We start from the raw sequence: 27,707 nt of genomic DNA on the forward strand, positions 1-27,707 counted from the left end.
TTAAATTGTCTTATTTAATTCATTTGTCCTTGATTATTAATGATTAGTATTTAAATGGTGCATATTGTGAAATTATTGCCATTGCATGTACTTTAATTCGCTTATACGTGTTCATATTATTGTCATTCGCGTGTGTAATATTTTATTCATGTATCATCGTTCCATGTTGCACTATATTTTTATTTCATATCATCACCTCATGAATCAAGCCTCGTTACATTTATCAAATAAATCATTTTATTTTAATCCAAACAAATAATGCAAGTCATTTAAATATCGTACTTGCTATTATTCAAAAACAAAAATTTCGAAATAAGGCAATGTTTCGTGTTTTGGAACATCGAGGAATTGTGCCTTAACTTATGGGTGTAAAGCCCAATTTTGGCCCGGGCCTGTACAAAAAATAAAAACAAAAATAAGTGGAAGTCCAAATATTATTTACAGTCCATTTTAAACAGTCCAGGGCCCAAAATTATAACCTAAATTACAAATGGTCCATAGCCCAAACCCAATACAAGCCCAAATAAACCTAGACCCAAAATTATATCAGCCCAAACGGCCCAAAATACTTTAGAAACAGAAACCCTAGGGTTTCTACCCCTAGCGCCGCAGCCAAGCTCCAGCCCACAGCACCGTACGACTCCCTGGCGCCACAGCCAGGCCCACGCCTCCGTACGCCAGCCTACAGCTGGCCCCGTACCTTCGTACCTGCAGACCAAAGAAGACAAACGCACAGCGAAACGAAACAAAAAAAAAAGAATGTTGTATTTTTTTATCATTTTATTATTCCTTCGGCTATAAAGCCCGGAAAAGAATCATCTGTAAGGTTACGTACACAGAATAGAGAAAAAGCAATCAAAAATAGCAGAGGTGATTTCTTTGTTCCCCGAATCGCTTTAGCTTTCTGTGAATCATTTCGTTTTCTTCTTCAGTTATTCGTTGTTGTTTTTGTTAAAAAATAAAAAGAACAAGATAATAGCAGGATCATACCTTGCGAATCGGCCATTGGTTCTTCTTTGCTTCGTCGGAATCGAAGGCGAAGAGGAATCTCGAGGCCGTATAGCATTTCAAAGGGGCAAATATTCCTGTTGTTGGCTGCGAAGGAGTCAAGGCCAAGTGATTAGGGACTATGGGTCGGCTGAAAGTTTGAGAGAGCAACATAGGGTTTCATTTATTTGTAAATGGCTGTAAACTTTTTTAGGGTCTGTTTTGCGATTATAAGGACCCTTTAGACGTTACCGTTTTAGGCCAATATTAATGGCCTCAAAACGTCATTGTTCAAGGAGCTACAACCCGATGACCCGACCCGCACATGGTCAAGATCCGCGTGTTTGGTCATTGAGGGATATTTGTGATATAAGTCCTTCCCCTTTCGCACCGCATTTCAATCAGCTCATATTGGTGTTTCATTTGTTTTTAAACTTTTCCTATAATTTGCGCATGAACTCTATTTGGTCCGCACTTCGATGCTGCGTTTTAGGGTCGGAATATTTCCAGATTTGGTCCCTGCGCATTAGCGCACGTTGCGCGCTGGTCCTTTTTTTTATTTTCACAGTTCATTTTGTTTATAATTTGTCCCTTTCATTTTAATTCTATTTTAATTGAGTTTTTTTATTTTTATTTTTTATTATCTGATAATTCATTATTATTTTTAAAAGATCACTTAACGTTCATTTTTAATTCCTGTTCATTTATTTGTATATTTTGAGCTATTTTGATAATTTTATTTTGTCTTTAAAAAACATTTTTGTAAGTTTTTTTTTCATATAATTTTAAAATTTTGCATAATATTTAATTCAAATCATTTTATATACTATATTATTTTGATTGAGTCTCCTATTCATCATGATTTTGAAAATTCATCTAGTTTTTTTTGTGTGCGTTAACCCTTTTGAATAACTTTATTTTATTTTATAAAATCATTATTTTGAAATTTATTTTTATATCAAATTATTTTTACTATTTATATAATATTTTGTTCAAATGTTTTTTTATGTATATTTGTATATATATATATTATTTTAATAGAATTTTCTATTTAAAATACTTCTTACTTTATGACTCGCCTAATGTTTTTATGTATATATGAAACTATTTTAGGAACTTCATCTTTGTGTTTATAAAATTATTAGTTTGGAATGATTCTTTATATTATATTATCCTAGTATTCTACATAGTATCTCTTTTAAATATTTTTATGTATAATGGTACGTATATAATTCATAGACCAACTTAATTTTATGTGCATTATTGATTTCATGCTACTTTTCACAAATAATTATTCTAAAATCTATTTATATTTATGTTTGGTAAATCTATTATGCGTAATTATATCATATTATGTATTTTTACTATTCTTTCATATTTTAAGTTATTGTGTATATTTTTGACTTTTAAACAAATGTTCTAACACTTTCCATATTACTTGATTCAAATGTCTTCTTTTTGCAACATCTATTTTTAAAAAAAATTAATTATATATATATATTCTTAGTTTTTCTACAAACTATCTTAAATTCTAACATGTGTTGTTTGCTCATCAATGCATCATTCTTTAGAAGTTGTTTTGTATCATATTAATTTTATATTGTTTGGTATTTCATGGGTTAATTATTTTTATATTATTTTATCTATATTTGTTATATTGTTGTTCTCCATCCATGTTTAGAACTTCGATTACATTTGGCTTGGATTAATTATACTTAATTATTAGTTTTGTTAATTTGTTAATTATTAGTTTGTTAATTGGCATTGTATTTTATGAATGCTTATTAACCCATGTTTTCATTTTTCCTTTAGTCTACAAATGTTGCATTATAATTTTCAACTTTTTTTAAAAACTAGGTACTCCATTTTATTTCAAGTCAAATTAATGCGTTGTAAGCTGGTTTTACAATTATTTGTCTGAAATTTCCTTAAAAAAAAGGCAATGTTTAATGTTTGGAAATTCGGGGAATCGTGCCCTATCGTGCTGGGTTTCGATTTCCCGTTTGTTCAAAATAATCGAATGTTCCTTTAGAATTTCACTCGTATTTTTTTCAAATTCTGAAACAAGGCAATGTTCAATGTTTGGAAATTCGAGGAATCGTGCCCTATCGTGCTGGGTTTTGATTTTCGGTTTGTTCAAAATAATTGAATATTCCTTTAGAATTTCACTCGTGTTTTATAAATTCTAAAGCAAGGCAATGTTCAATGTTTAGAAATTCGAGGAATCGTGCCCTACCGTGCTGGGTTTCGATTTTTCGTTGGACTAAATAATTGGGCATCCTTTTATAATTTTCAACATATAAACTTCTGGAAGTCAAAATTTATCGTGTTTTCGAGGGTATAAAGGACCGTGTCCTATCGTGCTGGATGTGATGCTGTATACCTTTGAAACAAGAGAATTTTGTTGACCAACTTAAGCCATTCGAATGTTTTAGAAGGAATCATATTTCAAAAAATAGCTTTAAATCTTAGACATAAGGACATCACTTAATCAGTTTGGTACCAATTTTGGGCGTAGTGAGGGTGCTAATCCTTCCTTATACGTAACCGGCTCCCGAACCTGTTTTCTCAAATGTACGTAGGCCAAAATTGATTTAAATGGAATAAAATATTTTATTAGGTGATCCAATCTCACCTAAACAAAAAGGATTGGTGGCGACTCCACAATTCGTTTTAAAAAGTCGATCCCCGTTTTTTTAAATCAATAAAAAATGGTTTCGACAACCGGGTTTCGATTTTCTCGTTGATCCTAAATGGCCAAATATCCTTTTAAGTTCCAAAACACATGAAATTTCAATTAAAATTAAAGATGAACTTGCGCTCGGGAGTTCATGGTATCGTGTCCTAACTTACGGGATGTGATACTCCGATATCTCAAGACGAGGAAATCTTTAGCAACCATTTTGATCTAATTCAAGTGCCTTTTAAAATATGAAAATTGGCAGTGAGTGAGGATGTAAAATTAAAAAAAAATGTGATTTTGGTTATTTTTTCTTTATTTTATATGGGAAGAAATTATTAAAATAAAGAAAAAAAGTAAAAGGCACACTTTTTTTAAGTTTTATATTTTCATTCACCACCAAACTTCATATTTTAAATCAGTCCATATTTTTCTTATTTTTTTAATTTTTTTAGATTTTTCTGAATTTTTTTGACAATTTTTGCAATTTCAATATTTTTTAATTTATATGTATTTTTTAACTAGAAAAATATTTTTTCAAATGTGGAAATCTTATATAACTTTCTATATGTCTTTTATGTATTTGTTAAAATTTTTTGAGATTTTCTGAATTTGTTTGCCAAATTTTTTGTATTTTCTCTCTTTTTGTGTTTTATGTATTTTAAAAAAATAAAAATAAATATTTTTTAACTTCTGGGATATTTATGTAACTCTATATTTTTCTGATTTTTTAAAAAAATTTAGAAATTTTCTGATTTTTTTCCTAATTTTTTATATATCCATTTGTGAGTTTTGTTTTAATGTATTTCAAGAAAATAAAATTTGATGAAACGGTACACTCTCAACAAGTCGCATCATCTTTTTGAATTTTATTAAGGACTAGGACAAATTGTTAACAGAATGAAAATTTCAAGTATCAAAATGCAAAAAATATTTTAGATATCAAATTGATAATTAGATGCAACTTTTTGTGACAAATAATATATTAACCCTTGAAAATTAGATATATTGAAACTTTAAAAGCTATGTTTTATTAATCAATCATGAGACCAATAAATAAATGATTTCTCGACAAAAAAATAATAAATAAATAATTTAAAACATGATATAATACATACACGCATACAAAAGACCTTAACTTTATCGTGCCAACCCCCCACCCTAAAAAAAAAAAAAAAAAAAGTTACCTTTACGCAATCAGCTGCTTTTCATTTCATTTCGTTCATTTTTGTATATACAAGAAAAGACTTGAAGGGATTACAATACTAGGTTTCCAACTCAAACTTGCTATGACAAAAGGGATTGCAAATTTTCAACCTCAAATTTTGAACCCAATTTTATTAAATATCATATATTTTAAGAATTTAACTATATGAAACCAAAAAAAGCTAAACCCCAGATTCATTTCTTTTATCTTTGTTAAAGCAATAAAGCAATGAAATTTTTTCTTTCTTCATGAAGCAACATTTTACAATACCTTACCTCCCTTTTGAACTCAAATCTCTTCTTCCTCGCTAAGTTTAGCATCATATCCCTCTCCTTTGCCAACAAGAAATTTAATTCCATTCATCCCCTACATAATGTATTCCAAACGCCTCTTCATTTTTTCCCATCTGTATTGGAAGAGACCAGAACTCTCAAAGAAAAAAAAAACTAGAGATCCCTTTGCATCGATAGCAAAATCATGAGTGCGGATTGGGGACCTGTGTTTGTGGCGGTAGGGTTGTTCATCCTATTGTCGCCAGGGCTGTTGTTCCAGCTGCCGTCGAGGACTCGAGTGATAGAGTTCGGGAACATGTGCACAAGTGGAATAGCCATCCTCATTCATGCCATAATATACTTCTGCATAATCACCATCTTGGTCATTGCAGTTGGTGTTCACATACACATCGAATGATCTATTAAACCCTCAAACACAAGGCTAGCTTTTTCTTTTTCCTTTGATGTTCTTTTTACTTTCTTTGGAATGACTATTGCCGACGGAAGTTTTCATTTCTAACAATATTATTTCTGATGGAAAATCTCGGCGGTAATAGTTTTTTACCTACAGAAATTCCATAGGAAATAATAATTTCGTCGGGAATATTTTTATCAGATTGATCATTATGATACTAAGGAAGGAATTTTAGTTTTCTTCAATATTTTGTTCATTGTTGTTTGCTAGAGAAGGTGTAATAGTGAAGCTTATTTTCCATTTTTATAAAATATAAATAAGTTGAATAAGGTCTTTTCTACTACTTTCTGTTTGCCACAAACACTAAACTGAGCTGTTAGCTGTAGCATATATTTTCTGGAAAGGCTGTCGTTACTCCCTTCCCACCTGCCTTTTGCGTAGTTAAGCTCTTCAAAAACTTTAGAAGTTCCTCATTAAACCACTTTAAAGAACTGAAAATTTTAATGCTAAAACTGGAGGGATAGAATAATCATGAGGATCAATTTTTCAATAGTTGGGTTAAAATGAAAGGCTAATTCGATGAGATTAATATTTATACTCTATTCTCACCTTTCCTGTAATATTCATTCTTTCATCATATTAAAGAATGAGCTAATCCATGCGGCAAGCAATACATATTTTCATATTTGTCCATCCAAAAAATGAAATGTTGGATATGAATGGCAGAGATAAGAGACAAAAAAAAATTAATTAGTAAAAAGTATTTTTTACAAGAAAATATAAAATATACTCTCTCTTTTTGTTTTTTGTTTTCGTAAATAAAGAGAGAAACAACGAAAGGTCACATATGCACATCTTTGGTATCGTTGTCCTTTACATATCATCATGTAGAACCCGCAAAGCTTCCTCCGGAGGTTGTGTACAAATTCTGAGTCCCAAAGACCGATTAAATGCAGATGACGCCAATGCATCAGTTATTCTATTTCCCTCTCGATATACATGCCTTCACCTTTACCACTTAGTTACGCTTCAACATATTCTGGATGTCCCGAGCCACTGCATTCCTATAGTTGTCAGACGGACTGCACTTTAACAACTGGATAGCCTCGATACTGTCAAGTTTCAGCACCACCTTGCTAAACCCCACATGCCATGCTTGTTTCATGCCATCGTGTGCACCCAAAAGCTCAGTTTCAGTGATTGAACAAACCCTTAGGTCCAATATGTTTAAATAATCAAGAAAACTGCTAAAATAATCTTACATATTTTTAAAAAAATTTAACTTCTGGGATATTTATGTAGTTCTATATTTTTTTTCTGATTTCCATTTTAAAAACTTTAGAATTTCTCTATTTTTCTTTATATTCCCATTTGTGAATTTTCTCGGTGATGTGGTGCACTCTCAGCATGTGACATCAATCACATCACATTTTTTAATGTTGTTAAAGACTAGGGTAAACTGTTCAGCTAAGCTAATACTAAATAATTTTATGTACGTTTTAATTCTTTCAATTCGATGGATCAACGCACTAGCTTTTATTATGATTTTTAATATTTAACATATTTTGGGTAGCTCAAATTGAAATTTTATTATATTTTAAATATTCATTTGCATTTTATTTTTCTTCTAGTATTTTAGAATACCTCTTTTATCATTTAATATGGTCTAATTCTGTTTAGTTTAATTTCCCTTTGGTTACCGGCTCTCGAACCTTGACAAGGCTATGCGGCAAACCTCCTAACCATTGAGGACAAGAGGAAAGCTAGTACTTATTCAAATCCATTTCAATGTCTCCCGCTATAAAATGGATGCAAGAGCCTTAAAATCCAGTACTATTCAAAAATTTAGAGTTTAATCCTTTTACCTTTTAGATTTTAAATTTCAAGTACAACTATTAATCGTGTTAAAACTATTCTGTTAAATTCAACGTTAATTATAGCATCACTTTTCTAATAACATAGTTATCATGTGATTTTTTTTTTAATTTTAAAATGTCACACCAATAAAATTAATAAAATAATTTTAACACTACTGTTAACAAATGGCCCTGGATTTAAAATCTGAAAAATTCATAGAAATAAAAGTATAAGGACTGAAGTCTAAATTTTCTAATAGTACAGTGACTTATGGCATATTTTATCCTTATATATTTTATTATTAGCTATGAAGTTAGGTGAAATTTAAATTATAATTTTTAAGAGATTAACGTTTGTATTATAATTTTTAAGAGGTTAAAGCACAATTTTATTATTATATTAGTTTATTATTTTAAAAATTTTATATAATTTTTTTAAGAAAACAATTTTACCATTATAATAATTACTAAGTAGTAATTGAATGGGAAGATATCAGGAAAAGGTTCATATGTTGAAGAATTAAGCCCATTACATTAGAAAAAAAAATACTGGCCAATAAATAAGAAATAATTGAGTGGGAGAGCCAAATGAATCAAAAAATTCATGTTTGGTTGGGGAAGGGATCATCGAATTTTTTAAATAAATAAAAAAAAAGAATGGAAAAATAATCTACTTTCATTAAGTGATTTTTTAGATAATTGAAAAGAAAGGATCTTGAATACTATTTGAAATTCAAAAGAAAATGAGGGTAGAAATAGCATAAGCTTGGGATAGTCTTTTACTTACTCAAGTAAAAAGGGATTCTGTGTTAATAACCCAATCAATTCTTATATTACCTTCACTAAGTTATTTTAGATTTTGTTAACTATCTCTCAATCCAATGATAAAATTATTATATTGTTAGGCATTAAAATTTAGATTTAATTTCTAATATTTCACTCTTATTAAAATAAAAAAAGTTATTACGTATTTTACGCTTAAAAATGCAAATTTAATTAATTTAAATTCAGATTTGATTATAAATAAACTAACAACTCATATTAATTCAATCTAAATTGGCATGATTCAAGGTATTTTAGAAGACCTCATTTGGTTTGCATTGCATACCCATGTCAAGGTGAAGTGGGAAACACGTAACCATTGGGGACAAGAGAAGAGCCGATAAGACATTCTGCATATTATTTTCAACACATCAGGATTCCACAAATCAATATGGGAATAAGCGAACATGGCAACAATAGTATTTCTTTTTATGTCTTAATTCAAATGTCACCATGGTGGTTGTGTTTAAGAATTAGTCATGCATTTGGACTCAAACGTCAATGTGGTTGGGAGGTGGATGTATTTAAGATTTTAGTATGAAATGGCCCGAATTACTAGACTAATAATTTAATTTAATTAACAGAAAGGCGAGAATTCAATTATGTTTAAATACATATTTCTTTTATAAGCATTTTAATACGTATTATTTATTTCATGTTGTTTCAAGTTTATTATTATTTTTTTAATTAATATTTATAATTAATAAATATATTATTTTCAAGTTTTTTTTTAAATTAATCTTTTTAATTAATAACTCTTTTATTTATAAAATCAAATACTTATTACAAATATCATTATTTTTAGTAAATATTCCAAATACACATATTAAAATGCTTGAAAACAATATTTCAAATACACACATTAAAAGAATTATTAATTAAAAACATAAATTAAAAAAAAACTTGAAAACAATATATTTATTAATTATAAACATTGATTAAAATAATAAAAAGCTTGAAACAACATGAAATAAATAATACATATTAAAATGCTTATGAGAGGAAACAAACTTAAGACTCAAGGATGAAATCATAAATATCTAACCACCTAACCAAAAGAACTAATGTGTCAAAAATATTAATTAAAATAATAATAATAAGTTATAAACAACATGAAATAAAAAAATATAATTGTGAGTAGGAGAGAAATCGAACCCAATACTTAAATGACAAAAACACTAACATTTAACCATCTAACTAAAAGAGCTAAATTATCTTTTCTTAGTGAAAATGCATCTTATAGGACGTGTTTTTAGCTGACATGGCTGAAAACGCGCCCTATAAGACATTTTTTCTTTTCTTCTCTAAAAAAATATAAATCAATAAATTTTAATAAAAAAACACACCCACCAAAATTACTTAATTTTCTTTCTTTTTCAACATATATTGATAATTCACCCGTTATGTAGGCTTATGTTGTTTTGTAATATTAATATAAGTTTTTATTAATTTAAATTTACTTTAAGAATGAGTGACTTAAACTATTTAAGTCTATTTAGTTTAGTAAAAAGTTAATTAATAAGCTAATATATATTCTAATAAACGTGATGGAAAAGTTAATTATTGACGTGACATCTATATGTATATCATATTAACAATTAATTAATTATTTAAATTATTTTTGTCAAAACTATTTTTAAAGTTTGAAAAATGGGGATCGACTTTAAAAACGAATTATGGAGTCGCCACCAATCTTTTTGAGGTGTAATCAGATCACCTTGAGATTGATCATTTTAATAAAACATTTGATTTATTAAAATAATAATTTTAGGTCTTCGAAAATTAAGAGAAAGGGTTCGGGAGTCGGTTACGCACAAGGAAGGGTTAGCACCCTCGTAATGCCCAAAATTGGTACCAATTGATTAATTAATATCCTAATGTTGAAAATTTAGAAAAACATTAAAATACAATCCCTTAAAAATGTGTGAATAACTCGAGTTGGATTTTAAGATTCACTCGTCCCAAAGAAATAAAATACCACATCCAACACGTTAGGACACGATATTTTAAGCCTCCAAAAACTGAGATCACCTCATGATTTCCAAAACGCAACGAAATCTTAAAAGGGTATTCCGTTATTTAGCCAAACGGAAAAATCGAAACCCAGCACGTTAGGGCAGGATTTCCCGAATTTCCAAACACAAAACATTGCCTTGTTTTGAAGAGCTTCCAAATAAGCAATTATGAAACCGGCTCAAAATACATTCGTTTGGTTTACTTTAGGGTAAAAAGCAATTGAAGTTGGGCAAAAATTGGAATTTAAAATCATGATGCAATAATAAGAAATTAAACATAACTACATGCATGAAACAATAAAATGTGAATACAATATGAAAACCAAAAAAATATGACACATAATACACAAAACAATATGAAAACTAGGAATCAATATAGCACAAAACGATTTAAAGAACCATATGAACAATATACAAAGGAATAACACATGTTAAAATTCGAAATAACTTATATGTATATAAAAACTGATAATATAAATGATTATTAAAATATAATATGTAAGAAGAAATAATATACAACACAATTTCAAACAAAACCAATTGATTTAACTAATGATATATATATATATGAAAATAAAAAAATTTAAATAATGTATATACAAAGATACCACTATATTTAAAATAAATAAAATGTACAATTTAAAATAGGATCCTTAAAAGAATGCCAAATTGTACTTAAATAAATTTTAAAGGAAACATATATAATAAATTTAAAAGAAAATATTTGCATAAAATAATTTGAAAACAATATTGTATATAGAATAGAGTTAATTTTATCATAAATTATATATACGTATAATAATAATATATAAAGATATTTTAACTAAATACTATACAAGAATTTTAAAACAATACTACATAAAATAGAATTTTACAATAATATTTTTATAATTTAAACAAATAAAAAAAAGTACAAAATTATTTAGGTAACTTAAAAAGTATATTAAAATGAATTTTTAAAAGTTGAGTGCCAAATAAATTTAAGAAATAATGAATTATACATGGAAAGGAAAAAAACTCAATTGAAATAAAAACAAACTAAAAGGGACAATTAATAAATAAAATAAACTATTAAAACCAAAATCAGGACCCAAATGTAGCGCGCGCAAATTTGCAAAGACGAAAAAAATAAATAAACCATGCCCCAAAACGATTCATTATAGCATGGACTGAAATGAATAAACGTACAAATTCCTAGGACAATTTAAAAAACAAGGAAAATATAAACAGGTTTTAATTACAAGTCAGCGCAAAAGGGAATGGACCAAAAGCGCAAATTAATCATTTAAAGAGAATGTGCGCATAGACCAAGTTAAAATGCCTTCTGTTCCTTTCCCCAATACTGTTTTATTTTATTACTAAAATTTAAAACCTATTTCAAAATCCCTTTTTCTCCTTAAAAAAGCATTTTAACTTTGTTCTTTTTTTAAAAAAAACTTAGAACTTGAAAACTTTCTCCTTCTCCCCTTGTTTCCTGCCGAAAGGCTAATAACCAAGCCTTCAACCGCCGCCAAGACCGACTGTGACGGTCAGAGCAGGGCCTTCCAGTGGCGCGAGCGCGACGTAACTCCGGTAAGACTCCTCTCTTTTATAACTCGTCTTTGTTTTGGTTCGGAAAAAAGGAGAAAAATGGGAAAAAAAGAAGAAGAAATAAATAGAAATAAATTACAGTAAATGAACACCTTCAAAATATTCTTCTAGTTGTTCTCTACTGATTTTGTGTTTCTTTCGTATTAAAAAAACCTCCCAAAACAAAGAATATTCGTGGCTTTTTATAGCCATTTTTACAACGGTTACTTGCTATTTTTTGCTCACGTCGTAGGTCACGAAGACGTGGAGGGAAAACAGGCGTGGGGAGTGCTACACGCGGGCTGGGGCGGACGTGTGAGGTGGAGTGTGTGGTGACTACCGGTAGCTGCGCATGGAGTAGCTTAGGGTTTCTTATTTTCTTTATTTTGCTGGAAAATTTTGAACTTTTGGGCTTGTAATTTTGGGCGAAGGTTTGGGGGTTCTTGTTGGACTTGTTTGGGTTTTATTTTCTATTTATTTATTGGTGGGTCTTGGGCCAAGTAAAAATTGGGTTTTATAGCTGCCCTTCTTTGCTTGTTGTCGTGTAACGAGAATGAAGCAAAGACTACAAAAAGGCCAATTTTGCCCGATCTTGCCACATCTCGACCTCTTTATGCTTATCTTCTTCAAGTAGCCCCATTCCAACCCACTGCATCTTCCAGGGGTATAGGAATTGTGCCTTCAATCCATTCTACATCCTCAGTTTTCTCTATTGCGACCTCAGGGAGATAAAACTTGTAATTTTGAGCCTGCTTTACTGCAACTTCAGGAAGATAAGATCTGTAATTTTCAGTCTGCTTCCTTGCTACCTCAGGAAGATAAGACTTGTACCTTCAACCTGCTCTCTTGCTACCTTAGAGAGATAAGGTTGGTGGTTAAAATCTACTCCATTGTCGATACATAAAGATAAGATTCGCCATCTTCGATCTACTCTACTACTGCTTAGGAAGATAAGATCTGTAACTTAGTCTGCTTCCTGCAACTTCAGGAAGATAAGACTTGCATATTGAGCCTGCTCCACTGCAACTTCAGGGAGATAAGACTTGTCACTTCAACATGCTCCACTGCAACTTCAGGGAGATAAGGTTTACCATAATCTACTCTACTGCAACTTCAGAGAGATAAGATCTGTTTATAGCTTCAATCTGTTCCACTGCAACTTCAGGGAAATAAGATTCACTATCTTCAGTCTGCTCCACTACAACTTCAATGAGATAAGACTTGTCATTTCAACCTGCTCCACTTCAACTTCAGGAAGATAAGGTTCACTTCTTCAATGTTACTACACCGTCCTTTGAGACATGACCTGTAGACTCGGTTTCATATATCTATGCTTATGCCAAATAATTAGGATGCTATGATCGAAATAAATCAAATGCTCCTAACTAGATGTGATGCTTATGTTAAGTAATTAGGATGCTATGATCGAAATGAATCAAATACTCCCAACTATATTTGTTATGAATGATATGAATGTAGAAATGTCATGAAAATGATTCCTTTTTTAAAAAACTTAAAGTGTCATCACTCGTTATTCATCAGAGTTTTATCACTGTCGTATTATGCTGCCTTCTTGCTCAGCCAGCCTTTTCCAATAGAAGACCCGTAGAAACACCCATTTTGCTCAATTGTTTGCCCCATTGCAATTTTAGGGTCCATTTCACTGTACTTCTGGGGCCTAAGGTTCGTACCATCTCCAAACCCTCACCTACAACTCAGGAGTATAGGACCTGAATCTTTCATCAATTCAGTCTATTACACCACCCCTTGGGTGTCATGACCTGATTTGTACACTTGATATTTGCATGAATGAGGAATATTCTTATGCTTAGGTTGACATCGCTTATTTCTGTTATTGACGCAATATCCTTCCTGTTCAACCAATATCTTTAACTAAAAATTCGAAGAGATAATCTCAATTTGGATTCAAATATTTCCTACCCTTAAGTTGGGCAAGTTCTAAATAAAAGTCCAATTCCAGGTTCCTGCACTGTTTAAAGCCTTTTAAAGTAATAGGCAAAACTCCTCTTGTGAAAGTGTTAATAGTCCATTAATCATTATTTCAATATAAGCACTTGAAAAAGATTATAAAGATAGACAAAACTGAAATTTATTAGAAACAGATTCCAAAAAGGAATGGATTAATCAAAGAAACCAAATATTTCCGGAGTATAAAAAATAGGTAAAAGGGAAAAAAAATAAGTGCCCCAGATATCGCAGCCTGAGCTCCTCCGTACGCACTCTATGAGAACCATTTTGTACTATTCACGTGCCTAGAAGATCTAGAATACTTTGTCGATGCCTAAAGATGTAACGTACTTCCTCTTCGTTAATTCTAGCGTAGCAAGACTACCACATGTCTCCCCTCTAGTCAAAATTTGAATTTCCCTTCTCGGGTTTTCAATTCAAAACCCCTTTGATCTCAAGGCGCCCTTTGCAAGTTTTCACATTGGCCTCTCCTTTTTTTTAGGCGCCCTTTGCGGGTTTTCACCTTTTAAGCGAAGTACTTCTTGACTGAATCTAAATTTTTTGGGTTAGGCAGGCTCTTACCATCCATTTCAGTTAATATCAGTGCTCCTCCAGAAGAAGCCTTATTTACCACATAAGGTCCTTCCCAGTTTGGCATCAACTTCCCTCTAAAATTTTTCTGCAAAGGGAGGATCTTTTTTAATACCAAGTCTCCTTCATGGAATACTCTAGGGCGAACCTTTTTGTTGTACGCTCGCATCATTCGCTTCTGGTACATTTGATCATGATGGATAGCCTTTAACCTCTTTTCTTCAATCAAGTTCAGCTGATCATATTGGGACTGGATCCATTCTGCTTCGTCAAGCTTCAACTCTGATAAAACCCGGAGAGAAGGAATCTCGACTTCAATGGGCAAAACTGCCTCCATCTCATAAACCAATGAGTAAGGTGTTGCCCCGGTAGAAGTCCTGATAGATGTTCGATAGGCATAAAGGGCAAATGGTAACTTTTCATGCCAATCCTTGTAAGTCTCAGTCATTTTCCCTTTAATGCCAATCATTGTAAGTCTCAGTCATTTTCCCCACGATTTTCTTGATATTTTTATTGGCTACCTCAACCGCACCATTCATTTTTGGGCGATATGGTGATGAGCTATGGTGCTTAATTTTGAATTCCCTACAGACTTCCACTATCACACTGTTATTCAAATTCAACGCGTTGTCAAATATGATTCTTCCTAGCATGCCATATCGATATATGATCTCCTTATTCAAGAACTTACTGACTGCCAACTTTGTGACATTGGCATATGAAGCAACCTCTACCTACTTGGTGAAGTAATCGATGACCACAAAGATGAATCGATGTCCGTTAGAAGCCTTCGGCGAAATTGGCCCAATGACGTCCATGCCCCACATTGAGAAAGGCCACAAAGAAGTCATAACATGAAGAGGTGAATGAGGCACATGGATCTTGTCTCCATAAATTTGACACTTATGATATTTCTTAGCGTAACTGATGCAATCTCCGTCCATTGTGGACCAGTAATACCCGAACCTCACGATTTTTCTGGCCATTGTGAACCCATTAGCATGCGTATCGCAGACACCTTCATGGATTTCTTCTAGATTTTTTTAGCCTCAACAGCGTCAACACATATTAACAGCACCTGATCTTTCCTCATTTTATACAGAATCTCCCCGTCTAAGACATAATCACTGGCCAGCCTCCTTAATGTTCTCTTATCATTTTTCGTAGTCTGATCAAGGTATTCACGGTTCTTCACATATCGTAGAATATCATGATACCAATGACAATCATCTATCTTCTCTTCTTCATCGATATTGCAGCAATGAGTTGGAGCCTCATAAATACTCATCTGGATCAGCTTTATATCCTCCTGTTTATTTACTTTGATCAATGAAGCTAACGTAGCCAAGGCGTCAGCCATCTGGTTTTCGTCTCGCAGGAGATAAAAGAAAGTGATATCATTAAACACCTTAATTAAATCTAGAACTAGCTCTCGGTAGTTGATCAAATTTGGGTCTCTTGTTTCCCATTCACCTTTGAGCTGATAGATCACCAGCGCAGAACCCCCATACACCTCTGACACCTTGATTTTACGCTCGATGGCTGCAAGGATTCCCATGATACATGCTTCGTACTCTGCTATATTGTTCGTGAAATCAAAATCCAATTTACAAGTGAATGGATAACAATCTCCATTTGGGGATATCAAGACTGCCCCAATTCTATTACCAACAGCGTTTGATGCCCTGTCAAAATTCAGTTTCCAAGAATGATCTTCTGGAATGTCTTCTTCGGTAGTTGCCACATACATTAGATATTCGTTAGGGAAATCAAAATTCAAAGGCTCGTAATCTTCTAAAGTTCTACTGGCCAGAAAGTCTGCTATTGCACTCCCTTTCATAGCCTTCTGGTTCACATAAACTATGTCGAATTCAGAAAGCAGGATTTGCCACCGGGCCATTCTTCCACTTAAAGCAGTCGACTCCATCATGTACTTTAGAGGGTCCAGTTTTGAGATTAACCAAGTCGTGTGGTATAACATGTAGTACCTCAATCTCCGAGTGGTCCAAACTAAGGCACAACATAATTTCTCAATTGACGAGTATATCATTTCACACTCAGTGAATTTCTTACTAAGGTAATATACCGCTCTTTTTTTTCTTTCTCTCATCGTGTTGACGGAACACACATCCCATTAAATTGTCAAATATTGTCAAAAACAGTATCAATGGCCTACTAGGACTAGGTGACATTAGCACAAGGGGATTAGACAAATACTGTTTAAGCTTGTCAAAGGTTTTCTGGCACTCATCATCCCACATGCCTGGGTTGTGTTTCATGATAAGGCGAAATATGAAGTCACATTTCTCAATCAGCTGTGAAATGAACCGAGCGATAATTTAGTCTTTCCAGGAAACTTCGAACTCCCTTCTGAGTGCGCGGCGGAGTCAATTTTTGTATAGCCTTGACTTTGTCAAGGTCGACCTTAAATTTCCTTTTCGCTGACTATAAAACCAAACAGCTTCCCTGAACTGGCTCCAAAAGTACATTTTGTTGTATTGAACTTTAGCTGAAACTTTCTCAACCTCAGGAACAATTTCCTCAAAACCTGTATATGCTCCTTTTCTGTTCGGGATTTTGCGATCATATCGTCGATATAGACTTTAATTTCCTTATGTATCATGTCGTGAAATAAGGTTACTATGGCTCTTTGATACGTTGCTCCTATATTCTTCAACCTGAATGACATCACCCTACAGCAAAAAGTCCCCCATAAGGTTATGAATGTGGTCTTTTCCATATATTCAGGATACATCTTTATCTGATTGTACCCAGAGAAAACATCCATAAAGGAGAACAGCGAGTAACCTGCCGTGTTGTCTACCAAAGTGTCGATGTGAGGCAAGGGGAAGTTGTCCTTTGGGCTGGCCTTGTTTAAGTCCCTATAATATACAGACATCCTCATTTTTCCATCTTTCTTAGGGACGGGGACAACGTTGGCTACCCATTCTGAGTAATTAACAACTTACAAGAACCCAACATCAAATTGCTTCTAGACCTCTTCTCTTATTTTTACTACAACATCAGGTCTCATCCTTCGAAGCTTTTGTTGAACAGGCTTATACTCTTCTTTTATAGGGACGCAATGCACTGCAATATCAGCGCTTAACCCAGGCATGTCCTGATACGACCACGCGAAGATATCCTTGAACTCTTGCAGTAAATCAATGAGGTCCCGTCTTATTTCCTAATTTATGCAAGTTCCAATGTTCACCTCTTTCCCTTCTTCCAAGGTCACATTCTCGATTGTCTCTTTATGGGGTAGAATCTGTTTCTCCCTGTACTCTACTATCCTTAACAAATCTGGAGGTAAGCTACAGTCTTCATCATCTTCAAAATCTTGAGATCCTTCCAGACACATGTCTCGCTCAAAAAAAAACTCTGAGTCCATAACAGCATCACTCATATCATTAATATCTAGAGACCTATTATTGGCATGAAATGATAGCCAAGAAAAATAAAAGAATCTAAGAATAGCGTATTTGTATGGCATGATTAAATATGAAATGCAAGAAAAGAAAGAAATTTTACTCAGAATAGGACATAAAAGCGTATTTGTATTGAAATAAAGATGTTTTGAACACGACCCTATTTCACAAAAGATTTTTATCATTTCTAAGCTTTAAAACAACAAGTGTGTTTTGAACATTACTCTGTATTAGCTCTAAAAACTACAGGAATTTCTTCCATAGTCCAGTTGTTCAGAACACTTCCAGGCTCATAAGGGCGAACGTTTGCCAAGTCTCTTTCCATCACCTTCTTTTCAGATATGACGTTAATGTTCAAGCTTCCCATCAAATCTTCGGCCATTCCTTCTCCTGTTATCTTCGGCTCAGGATAGATAATTCCTCTTGACATAAATGTATTGGAAATATGGGGAAAAGTCATTGATTCCCACTTGACCTTTGCCCTACTCAATTGGGCTCTTCGTCTCTCTTGTCTCCTTTCCATCTCCCTTCTCTTTTGCTTTGCATCTGGCCTATACCTTAAGCCAAAACGATCCTATTTATTAGCCAAAACTGGCACCTCAACTCGTCCATGAAGATACTTTCCAAGTCCCCTTCTAGGCAATGCCCCCTTTCCCACTGTTAGTTGCTAGCTCATCCTCGTAGCCTCAGATATTTTTGGCATTAGAACCCTATCTCCTTCAGTGATGAAAGTTGCGTTTACAAACTCTAATGACTGAAATGAACACTCTATTGCCTCATTATCATTTTTGATATATGGCGCATCACTAGTGATAGATGCAATAATGTCCTCCTCTACGTTTATCGTTATCAGCCGGCCTTCTGTCACCAACTTTAGCTTTTGGTGCAACGATGACGGTACTGCCTCTGCCGAATGAATCCATGGTCTCCCCAATAGGTAATTATAAGAAGGCTTGATAACCATGACTAGGAAATCTACCTTGTATGTGTTCGGTTTGATCAGAAGAGGCACCTCAATCCTTCCCATTACCTTCTTTTCAGTGCCATCAAATGCTCTCACTATGTTTTGGCATGACTTCATATGAGAACTGTCTATTGGCAACCTATTCAATATGGATAGGGGTAAGACATTCAACGCCGATCCATTATCAATTAGTACCCCTAGTAATGTATACCCTTTACAGCGAGTAGTGATGTGCAGAGCTTTGGTGGATCCCATGCCCCTAGGCGGTATCTCATCATCATTGAAAGAGATGAAATTATCGGCACTTATGTTGCTGACAAGACGGTCTAGCTTGTTCACCGAAATGTTTTCAACGACATAGGTTTCGTTCAACACTTTCATCAACGCATTACGGTATACCTCTGAATTTTAGAGCAGAGCTAGTACTGATGTGCGTACTGGCTGCTTGTGCAACTGTTCCACAGTACTATACTCGCTGTGTTTTAGGAACTTCAAAAATTCTTTAGCTTCATCCTTAGTTACCGGTTCATTAACCAGTGGTTTTTTCCTCTCTTCCCCCTGTTCAAACATAAAATATTTCCCTTTTACAGGCTCAGCTTTCGTATCTGGCGTGCTGACCAGACTCCCCTCTCTTGATGATGTCACATTACAGTTATAATTCCAAGGCACCCTTTGCTATCCTTGTAAGGAAAAGCCACGGGCTTCTGAATCACAACTATTGGCGCCATTCTTGCTCCAGCTTCATTGATTCTCGGTCATGAAATGATCACCACTGAGTGATTAACCTCAGAGACCCTCTCTATCAACCCTCCTCCGAGGTGCATACATCTTCCTCCTCAACAAATTCAAAGAACTCTAAGTCTTTGTTGTCCATTAGACCCTGTACCAGGGTTCTGAATTCATTGCATGTTTCAATCTCATGGTCCTCCTCTTCGCAGAACCCACAATAGTTTCCCTCTTCTCAGGATTTACTCCTAAAGTCTCGCATGATTAAACCTCTTTCCACCATCTTCTTCAAAACCTCCCTCGTCGGGGTTTTCACTTTTGCCACATCTAACTTAATTCTCCTCCATCGTGTTTACCCCATTATTAGTATGGTTGGGTAACGAATTTCCTACACTAGGTGCATCATTGAATTTCATAACACCAATTTTGATAAGCCTTTCAACTACCTTTTTGAAAGAGGTGCAGTTCTCTATCGAGTGTCCCGTGATTCCTGCATGATATTCACATTGGGCACTTGCATCGTACCACTTGGGGTATGGGGGTTGCAACAGTCTTAAGTAGAACGGGGATACAATGTGTGCATCGAATAGACTTTTGTACAGCTCCCGATACGTTATTGGAATGGGAGTAAACTGGGGCTTCTCTGTGTTCTGCTTTGTATTGGGCTCTTGCCTTGGCGAAGCTTGCTGACCCGTGGCTACCACTTTCAGCTGGTTTACTGTGATTGGTTTCGTATAACCCATGCTTACATTGCTGATTTCATTTTCTCTCTTTTTTAGGGCTGAACTCTTGGTTCTTTCCCCAGCCTCTATATTTTTGCACCTTATCGCATTCTCTATCATTTCACTGAACATCACTATGTCCGCGAACTCTTAGCCGCACTCCCCAACATGTGATTAATAAAAAGTGTCTTCAAGGTATTAATGAAAAATATGGTTGTTTCTTTTTCCAACAATGACGGTTGGACTTGTGTAGCAACTTCCTTCCATTTCTGAGCGTATTGCCTAAAATTTTCATTCGACTTTTTCTCCATGTTTTGTAACGTGATTCTGTCAGGCGCTAGGCCTGTGCTAAGTCTTTCCACGATTTAACTTAGCTACGATTCAATGGATTATACCATTTGGTCGCAGCTCCAGACAAACTGTCTTGGAAACAGTGAATCAATAACTGATTATTATTGACATGACCAGTCATCCTCCGATAAAACATCATGATATGAGCCTCAAGGCAACTAGTTCTGTTGTATTTTCCAAACTCTGGCATTTTAAACTTCGGAGGGAGTACCAAATCCGGGATTAGGCTCAACTCCTTAGCATCCATTTTGCAATGATAATCAGTACTTTCCAACGCCTTGAATTTCTCCTCCAACCACTTGTATCGGTCTTCCAGCTGCTTTAAGAATTTCGCTCCTACCCTTCCTACTTCCACTACATTATCAAGATCAGGGACTGTAGGATTTGGCTGACTATCTTCAGGGTTAGAACTCGAGGCCATTGGGAAATTTATGGGTGCTGAAGTATCAGTCTGATATTGGGGTTTGATATTGACAGACACCCCTTATGGTGGCATTGGGGTATTTATTGGGGTGAAATCTGGTGGGTAAGCAAGGATCTCACTATCGTCCTCATTATTGATAATGGGACTCTTCCCTTTTTCTGGCCTTCCAGCTAGTAGCTGAGAAAATTGGTTCATCATATTCTTTTGAGATTCCAGCATATGATCCTTCATATCCTACAAAATCTCGGCCAACTGTTCTTGCATTTGTAATTGCAGTTGATCCTGCATCTCTTTCTGCATTTGCTCTAATTTTTCAAATCTTTAATCCATAGCTTTGGTTTTTTTCCATGTGTAGTATTGATGTTCCAGGATAACTATAATACGATTTCGAATTAATTAGTGTTCTTTTTGTAAAATTTAATGCTCATGATGCGATGAAATGAAAATGCATGAGATGAATGCAAAATAAAAAGACGTCAATTCTAATTCAATTCTATTTAAAAAACTTTATTAGAAAGCAAAATCCTTTACATAAAATAGATCATCTATACGACTTTGCCCTAATGCCCAAAGTTTTAACTTTCTTAAGAAGGCTAGCCAGCTCACGACCCCGGTCCGACTCTAACTTATACTTCACACTCAGTACATCAGCTTGAACCATTAAGGTCTGCAAATGATCGGCCAATTCTCAAATTTGAGCCACGACTTCACCCATGATATGATCTCTATCCCTGACCTGGTCCTACGATCGACGGAACTGTTCCTTCCACTGCTCATTATTCGACTCAAGAAATTTTATTCGAAGTTCATAGTTCTGTAATGCAGAATCAAGTTCTTCTAACTTCCTTTTCAAATCCTCAATCCTGCTCAGGCTGGCTCTTAATTCAATGTCGGAGTTACGACTACGGTGCTGATGTAATGCCTTCTCTAGTTTCGCTACTCGAGCTACTAACATCTCCCTCTCATCTTGGCCTTCAACCAAGCTCTTCTTCAAGGCATTTTCACGTGCTCGAGCATCATGAAACCTCTTCTCCCATTGATCAGCCCTAGATTTTTCCCCTTGAACTTCTTGTCGCCACTGCTCTGACGTCTTTTCCAATCCAGCAATTCTCATCGACATACGCAGCTTCTTGTAATTGGTCTTCAAACTGTCCAAGTCTTCTTCAACCTTCCTTTTCCCTTTTCTCAACTTCTCGGTCTCGAGTTTCTGAACGTTGACATCCAACCTCAAATGTATCTTTTCCTCCTCCAATTGTTCTATCTTTTTTCCTAACTCTGAATTTATCTTTTCGAAGTCCTGTTTTATGATTTTTAGCTCAGAGGGGATTACTTGCAAGTATTCTTCCATCGATTAAATGCCCTCTAAATTTGGCACAGGGACATTATCATTGATCCTTTTACTCAACCATCCCTTATATTCAGAAGTCGTCATTGATCCTACAGCCAACCTCTTCCTCCAGCGTATCTGTTTTTAAGCATTAGAAATCTCTCGAACCTTCTTCTAATAATTATTCTCCCTATACGAGAACTCACTCTGGGCTAGTCAATGTGTCATTGGTATAAACTGCCTTGACCTGTATTGTCTTAAAACAAGCAAAAGGGCATATCCAACAGCTCCCAAAATTCCAAGCAGAGGTACCCAATCAAAACTCCCACACCAATAGAGGATCTCATCAGGAACAAACCAATGAGCTCTCCACTCAACGTCCTCTTCCTGAAGATTTCGGAGGAGCGCGATCCAATTCTCTTCTGATATGTCATCTTTCCTGGACATGGCTGTTATTTCCTTTAATAGGGAGTAAATCTTGGAAAAAAAACCCGATAAGAAACCTTATACACATTCTAGAAATGGCTGTGGAACCAAGCCAGCAATAACTGCATACACCCTATAAATCTGCCTTCATCTGCCCTCTGACATGCACTCAAAGATCTGAATATCTCGGCCAGAATTGCAGGTACTGGTGTGACCCGTTTGTTAAGTCGATTAAAAAAGTCAGCAACTGCTTCATCTATATGCCTTAAAGCTTTTGGGAAAATTACCAAACCATAGATGCTCAAGGCGAAAACGTAAACTTTCCTCTTTGTATCTGGATGTGCTACGATTAGGTCCCTCAAACTCACCCAAGGAATGCACTTACCATTACCATTTTGCTGAATTCGGGCTGTAACCCATTGTTCACTCATCCCGGTGATACTCACTAGCTTCTTTACAAAAGCCGGGGCATTAGCAGCCTTGGAATAAATTTTTTCGACTAGAACCTTTGGACAACGAAGCAAAGCTGTATACTCCTCCACAGTAGGCACCAAGTCCACCTTCTCGAAGGTGAAACAACTATACACTGGGTTCCAAAACTGAGCCATAACCCGAAACAAGTACTTGTCTACCTTGATATTGAGCAAGTAGGGCAACTCACTATAACTTTGATAGAACAACTGCTTAGTCTCATCATCCCAACGAGCCTATATATCCCTCAATTCCTAGAACTCGTTTTGGGTCACATTGATGCCAATGAAGTCCAACAACCCCAATGTATACCCCTCAGCTAAACTATTCCCTTTCTCAAGTTGCATCTTCTCTGACCACATACGGACAGCCGCATTATCCTCTACTTTATCAAGAAATTCGCTCTCCATAACAAGCTTTCTAATTTAGCAACAGAACAGAAATCGACACCTCTTTAATATGAAATGACATGCAAACATAACCACAACAAAACACAATAAGTTAGTATCGAAAAATAAAAATCAAAGCAAAATAGAAAATAATCAAACACCTAACTGGGTAATCGCTAGGGTTCAACATAGCTCTATTTAGGGCGGGCTCTTAGAGTTCACTATATGTGGCTTGGTTCTAAGAAAAGGGTACCTGAACCAGCAGATTCCTCAACCCTCACCTGTTATAGGCTCATGTGGATCGAGTTCAGTTCAGGGGAATACATTTCCCTATTGCCATGCAGAGGTGAAAACCTCACGAAGACATAGGTACAGATGTATCCTGGAAGCAGTCCACTAGCCCATACAGAGGTGAAAACCTCACAAAGGCATAGTTTCTCACTCCCACTTAAAAGGTGTGACCACAACGGTTATGCAATGCAATGCGAGAGGACATAAAAATTCCAACACAAAACATGAATAAGATGATGAAAACCATAACACCAATAAAAGGATCGTATGTTAAAAACCAAATTTTAAAATTTTGACAAAAGGACAGAAAATAATCAATTTTACGGCTTGACTCACTTATTGTTCCCCAATGGAGTCGCCAAGCTGTCGAAACCATTTTTAAAGTTTGAAAAACAGGGATCGACTTTAAAAACGAATTATGGAGTCGCCACCGATCTTTTTGAGGTGTAATCGGATCACTTGAGATTGATTATTTTAATAAAACATTTGATTTATTAAAACAATAATTTTAGGTCTTCGAAAATTAAGAGAAAGGGTTCGGGAGTCGATTATGCACAAGGAAAGGTTAGCACCCTCGTAACGCATACCAATTGATTAATTAATATCCTAATATTGAAAATTTGGAAAAACATTAAAATACGATCCCTTACAAATGTGTGAATAACTCGAGTTGAATTTTAAGATTCACTCATTCCGAAGAAATAAAATTCCACATCCAGCACGTTAGGACACGATATTTTAAGCCTCCAAAAACTGAGATCACCTCATGATTTCCAAAACGCAACGAAATCTTAAAAGGGTATTCCGTTATTTAGCCAAACGGAAAAATCGAAACCCAGCACGTTAGGGCAGGATTTCCCGAATTTCCAAACACGAAACATTGCCTTGTTTTGAAGAGCTTTCAAATAAGCAATTATGAAACCGGCTCAAAATACATTCGTTTAGTTTACTTTAGGGTAAAAAGCAAATGAAGTTGGGCAAAAATTGGAATTTAAAATCATGATGCAATAATAAGAAATTAAACATAACTACATGCATGAAACAATAAAATGTAAATACAGTATGAAAACCAAAAAAATATGACACATAATACACAAAACAATATGAAAATTAGGAATCAATATAGCACAAAACGATTTAAAGAACCATATGAACAATATACAAAGGAATAAAACATGTTAAAATTCGAAATAACTTATATGTATATAAAAACTGATAATATAAACGATTATTAAAATATAATATGTAAGAAGAAATAATATACAACACAATTTCAAACAAAACCAATTGATTTAACTAATGATATATATATATATATATATATATGAAAATAATAAAAAAATGTAAATAATGTATATACAAAGATACCACTATATTTAAAATAAATAAAATGTACAATTTAAAATAGGATCCTTAAAAGAATGCCAAATTGTACTTAAATAAATTTTAAAGGAAATATATATATAATAAATTTAAAAGAAAATATTTGCATAAAATAATTTGAAAACAATATTGTATATAGAATAGAGTTAATTTTATCATAAATTATATTTACGTATAATAATAATATATAAAGATATTTTAACTAAATACTATACAAGAATTTTAAAACAATACTGCATAAAATAGAATTTTACAATAATATTTTTATAATTTAAACAAATAAAAACAAAGTACAAAATTATTTAGGTAACTTAAAAAGTATATTAAAATAAATTTTTAAAAGTTGAGTGCCAAATAAATTTAAGAAATAATGAATTATACATGGAAAGGAAAAAAAAACTCAATTAAAATAAAAACAAACTAAAAGGGACAATTAATAAATAAAATAAACTGTTAAAACCAAAATCAGGACCCAAATGTAGCGCGCGCAAATTCGCAAAGAGGAAAAAAAAAGAATAAACCATGCCCCAAAACGATTCATTATAGCGTGGACTGAAATGAATAAACGTGCAAATTCCTAGGACAATTTAGAAAACAAGAAAAATATAAACAGGTTTTAATTATAAGTCAGCGCAAAAGGGAATGGACCAAAAGCGGAAATTAACCATTTAAAGAGAATGTGCGCATAGACCAAGTTAAAATGCCTTCTGTTCCTTTCCCCAATACTGTTTTATTTTATTACTAAATTTTAAAACCTATTTCAAAATCCCTTTTTTTCCTTAAAAAAGCAATTTAACTTTGTTTTTTTTTTTAAAAAAACTTAGAACTTGAAAACTTTCCCCTTCTCCCCTTGTTTCCTGCCGAAAGGCTAATAACCAAGCCTTCAACCGCCGCCGAGACCAACTACGACGGTCGGAGCAGGGCCTTCCAGTGGCGGGAGCGCGACGTAACTCCGGTAAGACTCCTCTCTTTTATAACTCGTCTTTGTTTTGGATCCGAAAAAAGGAGAAAAATGGAAAAAAGAAGAAGAAAAAAACAGAAATAAAATACAATAAATGATCACCTTCAAAATATTCTTCTAGTTGTTCTCTACTGATTTTGTGTTTCTTTCGTATTAAAAAAAACCTCCCAAAACAAAGAATATTCGTGGCTTTTTATAGCCATTTTTACAACGGTTCCTTGCTATTTTTTGCTCACGTCGTAGGTCACGAAGACGTGGAGGGAGAACAGGCGTGGGGAGTGCTACACGCGGGCTGGGGCGGACGTGTGAGGTGGAGTGTGTGGTGACTACCGGTGGCTGCGCATGGAGTAGCCTAGGGTTTCTTATTTTCTTTATTTTGCTGGAAAATTTTAAACTTTTGGGCTTGTAATTTTGGGCTAAGGTTTGGGGGTTTTTTATTGGGCCTATTTGGGTTTTATTTTCTGTTTATTTATTTGTGGGTATTGGGCCAGGCAAAAATTAAGTTTTACAATTTTATTTTTTAATTATTTTAAATATCCTTTTATAAAAAAAAATTAATTATTAATATGACACCTACATTACAATCCACATATATATCACCCAATTAATTAATTATTTAAATTATTTTATATATTTTTATAAAAAAATAATTAATTAAAAGGTATTTTAGAATACCTTATTTCAAGTAAATTATTATCATCATCATTATCATAGTTCCATCATCGCCACCAACCAACCTTGAACCATTGACCTTTAGGTTAAGAAGCATAGAGCGCTACCACAAATGGCAAGGATGTTGGTGGCGTATCGGTTGCACAATTTAATTTTTTAACTCTAAGGAAAAGGAATAATTCATAGGCCACTCAACAGGGAATGGTGGAATCATACACAAAAAATTCAAAGCCCAAATCCATGAATTTTACAAATGGATTGTGCCATTGTGGAAGTGTCAAATTCTAAGTACATTTGTTGTAACAAATAACAATTTTTACAATTATTTATTTTTAGTCTAGAATTTTTATGCTTAAAGGAATATTTTAGTGCCTAAAGCATACTCTTTTTCACCTTTAAAGTTTTTTTTTTCATTTCAATCCTAAACAGTATTAAACATTTATGGTTCAGTCATTTGGATGTTAAAAAAATTAGTTAAGATATCTAACTAATCATAAATTTTCTGTGGCATACATTGATATTGCAATAATGCTATTATTTGGAAAAAAAAAATCGTAAAATATCTTTAAAAGTATAAAAAAAGTTATAAAAAAATTATAAAAATTATAAAAATATATATAAATAAAATTATGTGTAATTTTTTAAAAAATTTTAAAAAAATTATAAAACTATTAGAAATTTTAAAATATTGTAAAAAAATTTTAAAAAATATTAGAAATCATAAAAGATTGTGAAAAATTATTAATTTTTGTTAGATAGTAAAATTTATTGTATCTTGGAGTAAAGTATA

The 27,707-nt window shown here is 33.7% G+C and overlaps 3 protein-coding genes and 2 long non-coding RNA genes across 5 annotated transcripts; 2 read left to right on the top strand and 3 right to left on the bottom strand.

Annotated features, from left to right (window-relative positions):
* Positions 1–268: 268 nt before the first annotated feature.
* Positions 269–1,204, bottom strand: LOC107897275 (uncharacterized). The gene is made up of 2 exons (XR_001684096.2): positions 991–1,204; positions 269–904 (listed from the first exon to the last, which is right to left on the bottom strand). It is a non-coding gene; the product is annotated as an uncharacterized lncRNA (long non-coding RNA).
* Positions 1,205–5,235: 4,031 nt separating this feature from the next.
* LOC107896092 (uncharacterized) lies at positions 5,236–5,760 on the top strand. Its single transcript, XM_016821231.2, has one exon. It carries the CDS (start codon positions 5,352–5,354, stop codon positions 5,562–5,564), a length of 213 nt encoding a protein of 70 aa, XP_016676720.1. The 5' UTR covers positions 5,236–5,351; the 3' UTR covers positions 5,565–5,760.
* A 9,655-nt stretch (positions 5,761–15,415) lies between these two features.
* Positions 15,416–16,222, bottom strand: LOC107895699 (uncharacterized). The gene has a single exon (XM_016820935.1). The coding sequence runs from the start codon at positions 16,220–16,222 to the stop codon at positions 15,416–15,418; it is 807 nt and encodes a 268-aa protein (XP_016676424.1).
* Positions 16,223–21,739: 5,517 nt separating this feature from the next.
* Positions 21,740–22,345, bottom strand: LOC107895698 (interactor of constitutive active ROPs 4-like). Its single transcript, XM_016820934.1, has one exon. It carries the CDS (start codon positions 22,343–22,345, stop codon positions 21,740–21,742), a length of 606 nt encoding a protein of 201 aa, XP_016676423.1.
* Positions 22,346–25,853: 3,508 nt separating this feature from the next.
* Positions 25,854–26,756, top strand: LOC107897274 (uncharacterized). Its single transcript, XR_001684095.2, has 2 exons — positions 25,854–26,239; positions 26,489–26,756. It is a non-coding gene; the product is annotated as an uncharacterized lncRNA (long non-coding RNA).
* Positions 26,757–27,707: the final 951 nt, after the last annotated feature.

This window comes from Gossypium hirsutum, chromosome A10 (assembly GCF_007990345.1).
Source record: "Gossypium hirsutum isolate 1008001.06 chromosome A10, Gossypium_hirsutum_v2.1, whole genome shotgun sequence".
Lineage (NCBI taxonomy): Eukaryota > Viridiplantae > Streptophyta > Magnoliopsida > Malvales > Malvaceae > Gossypium > Gossypium hirsutum.

Bases quoted from the DNA above. Each gene is read 5' to 3' on its own strand.
- LOC107896092 (XM_016821231.2), top strand. From the start codon at position 5,352: ATGAGTGCGGATTGGGGACCTGTGTTTGTGGCGGTAGGGTTGTTCATC.
- LOC107895699 (XM_016820935.1), bottom strand. From the start codon at position 16,222: ATGAAAGGGAGTGCAATAGCAGACTTTCTGGCCAGTAGAACTTTAGAA.
- LOC107895698 (XM_016820934.1), bottom strand. From the start codon at position 22,345: ATGGAAGAATACTTGCAAGTAATCCCCTCTGAGCTAAAAATCATAAAA.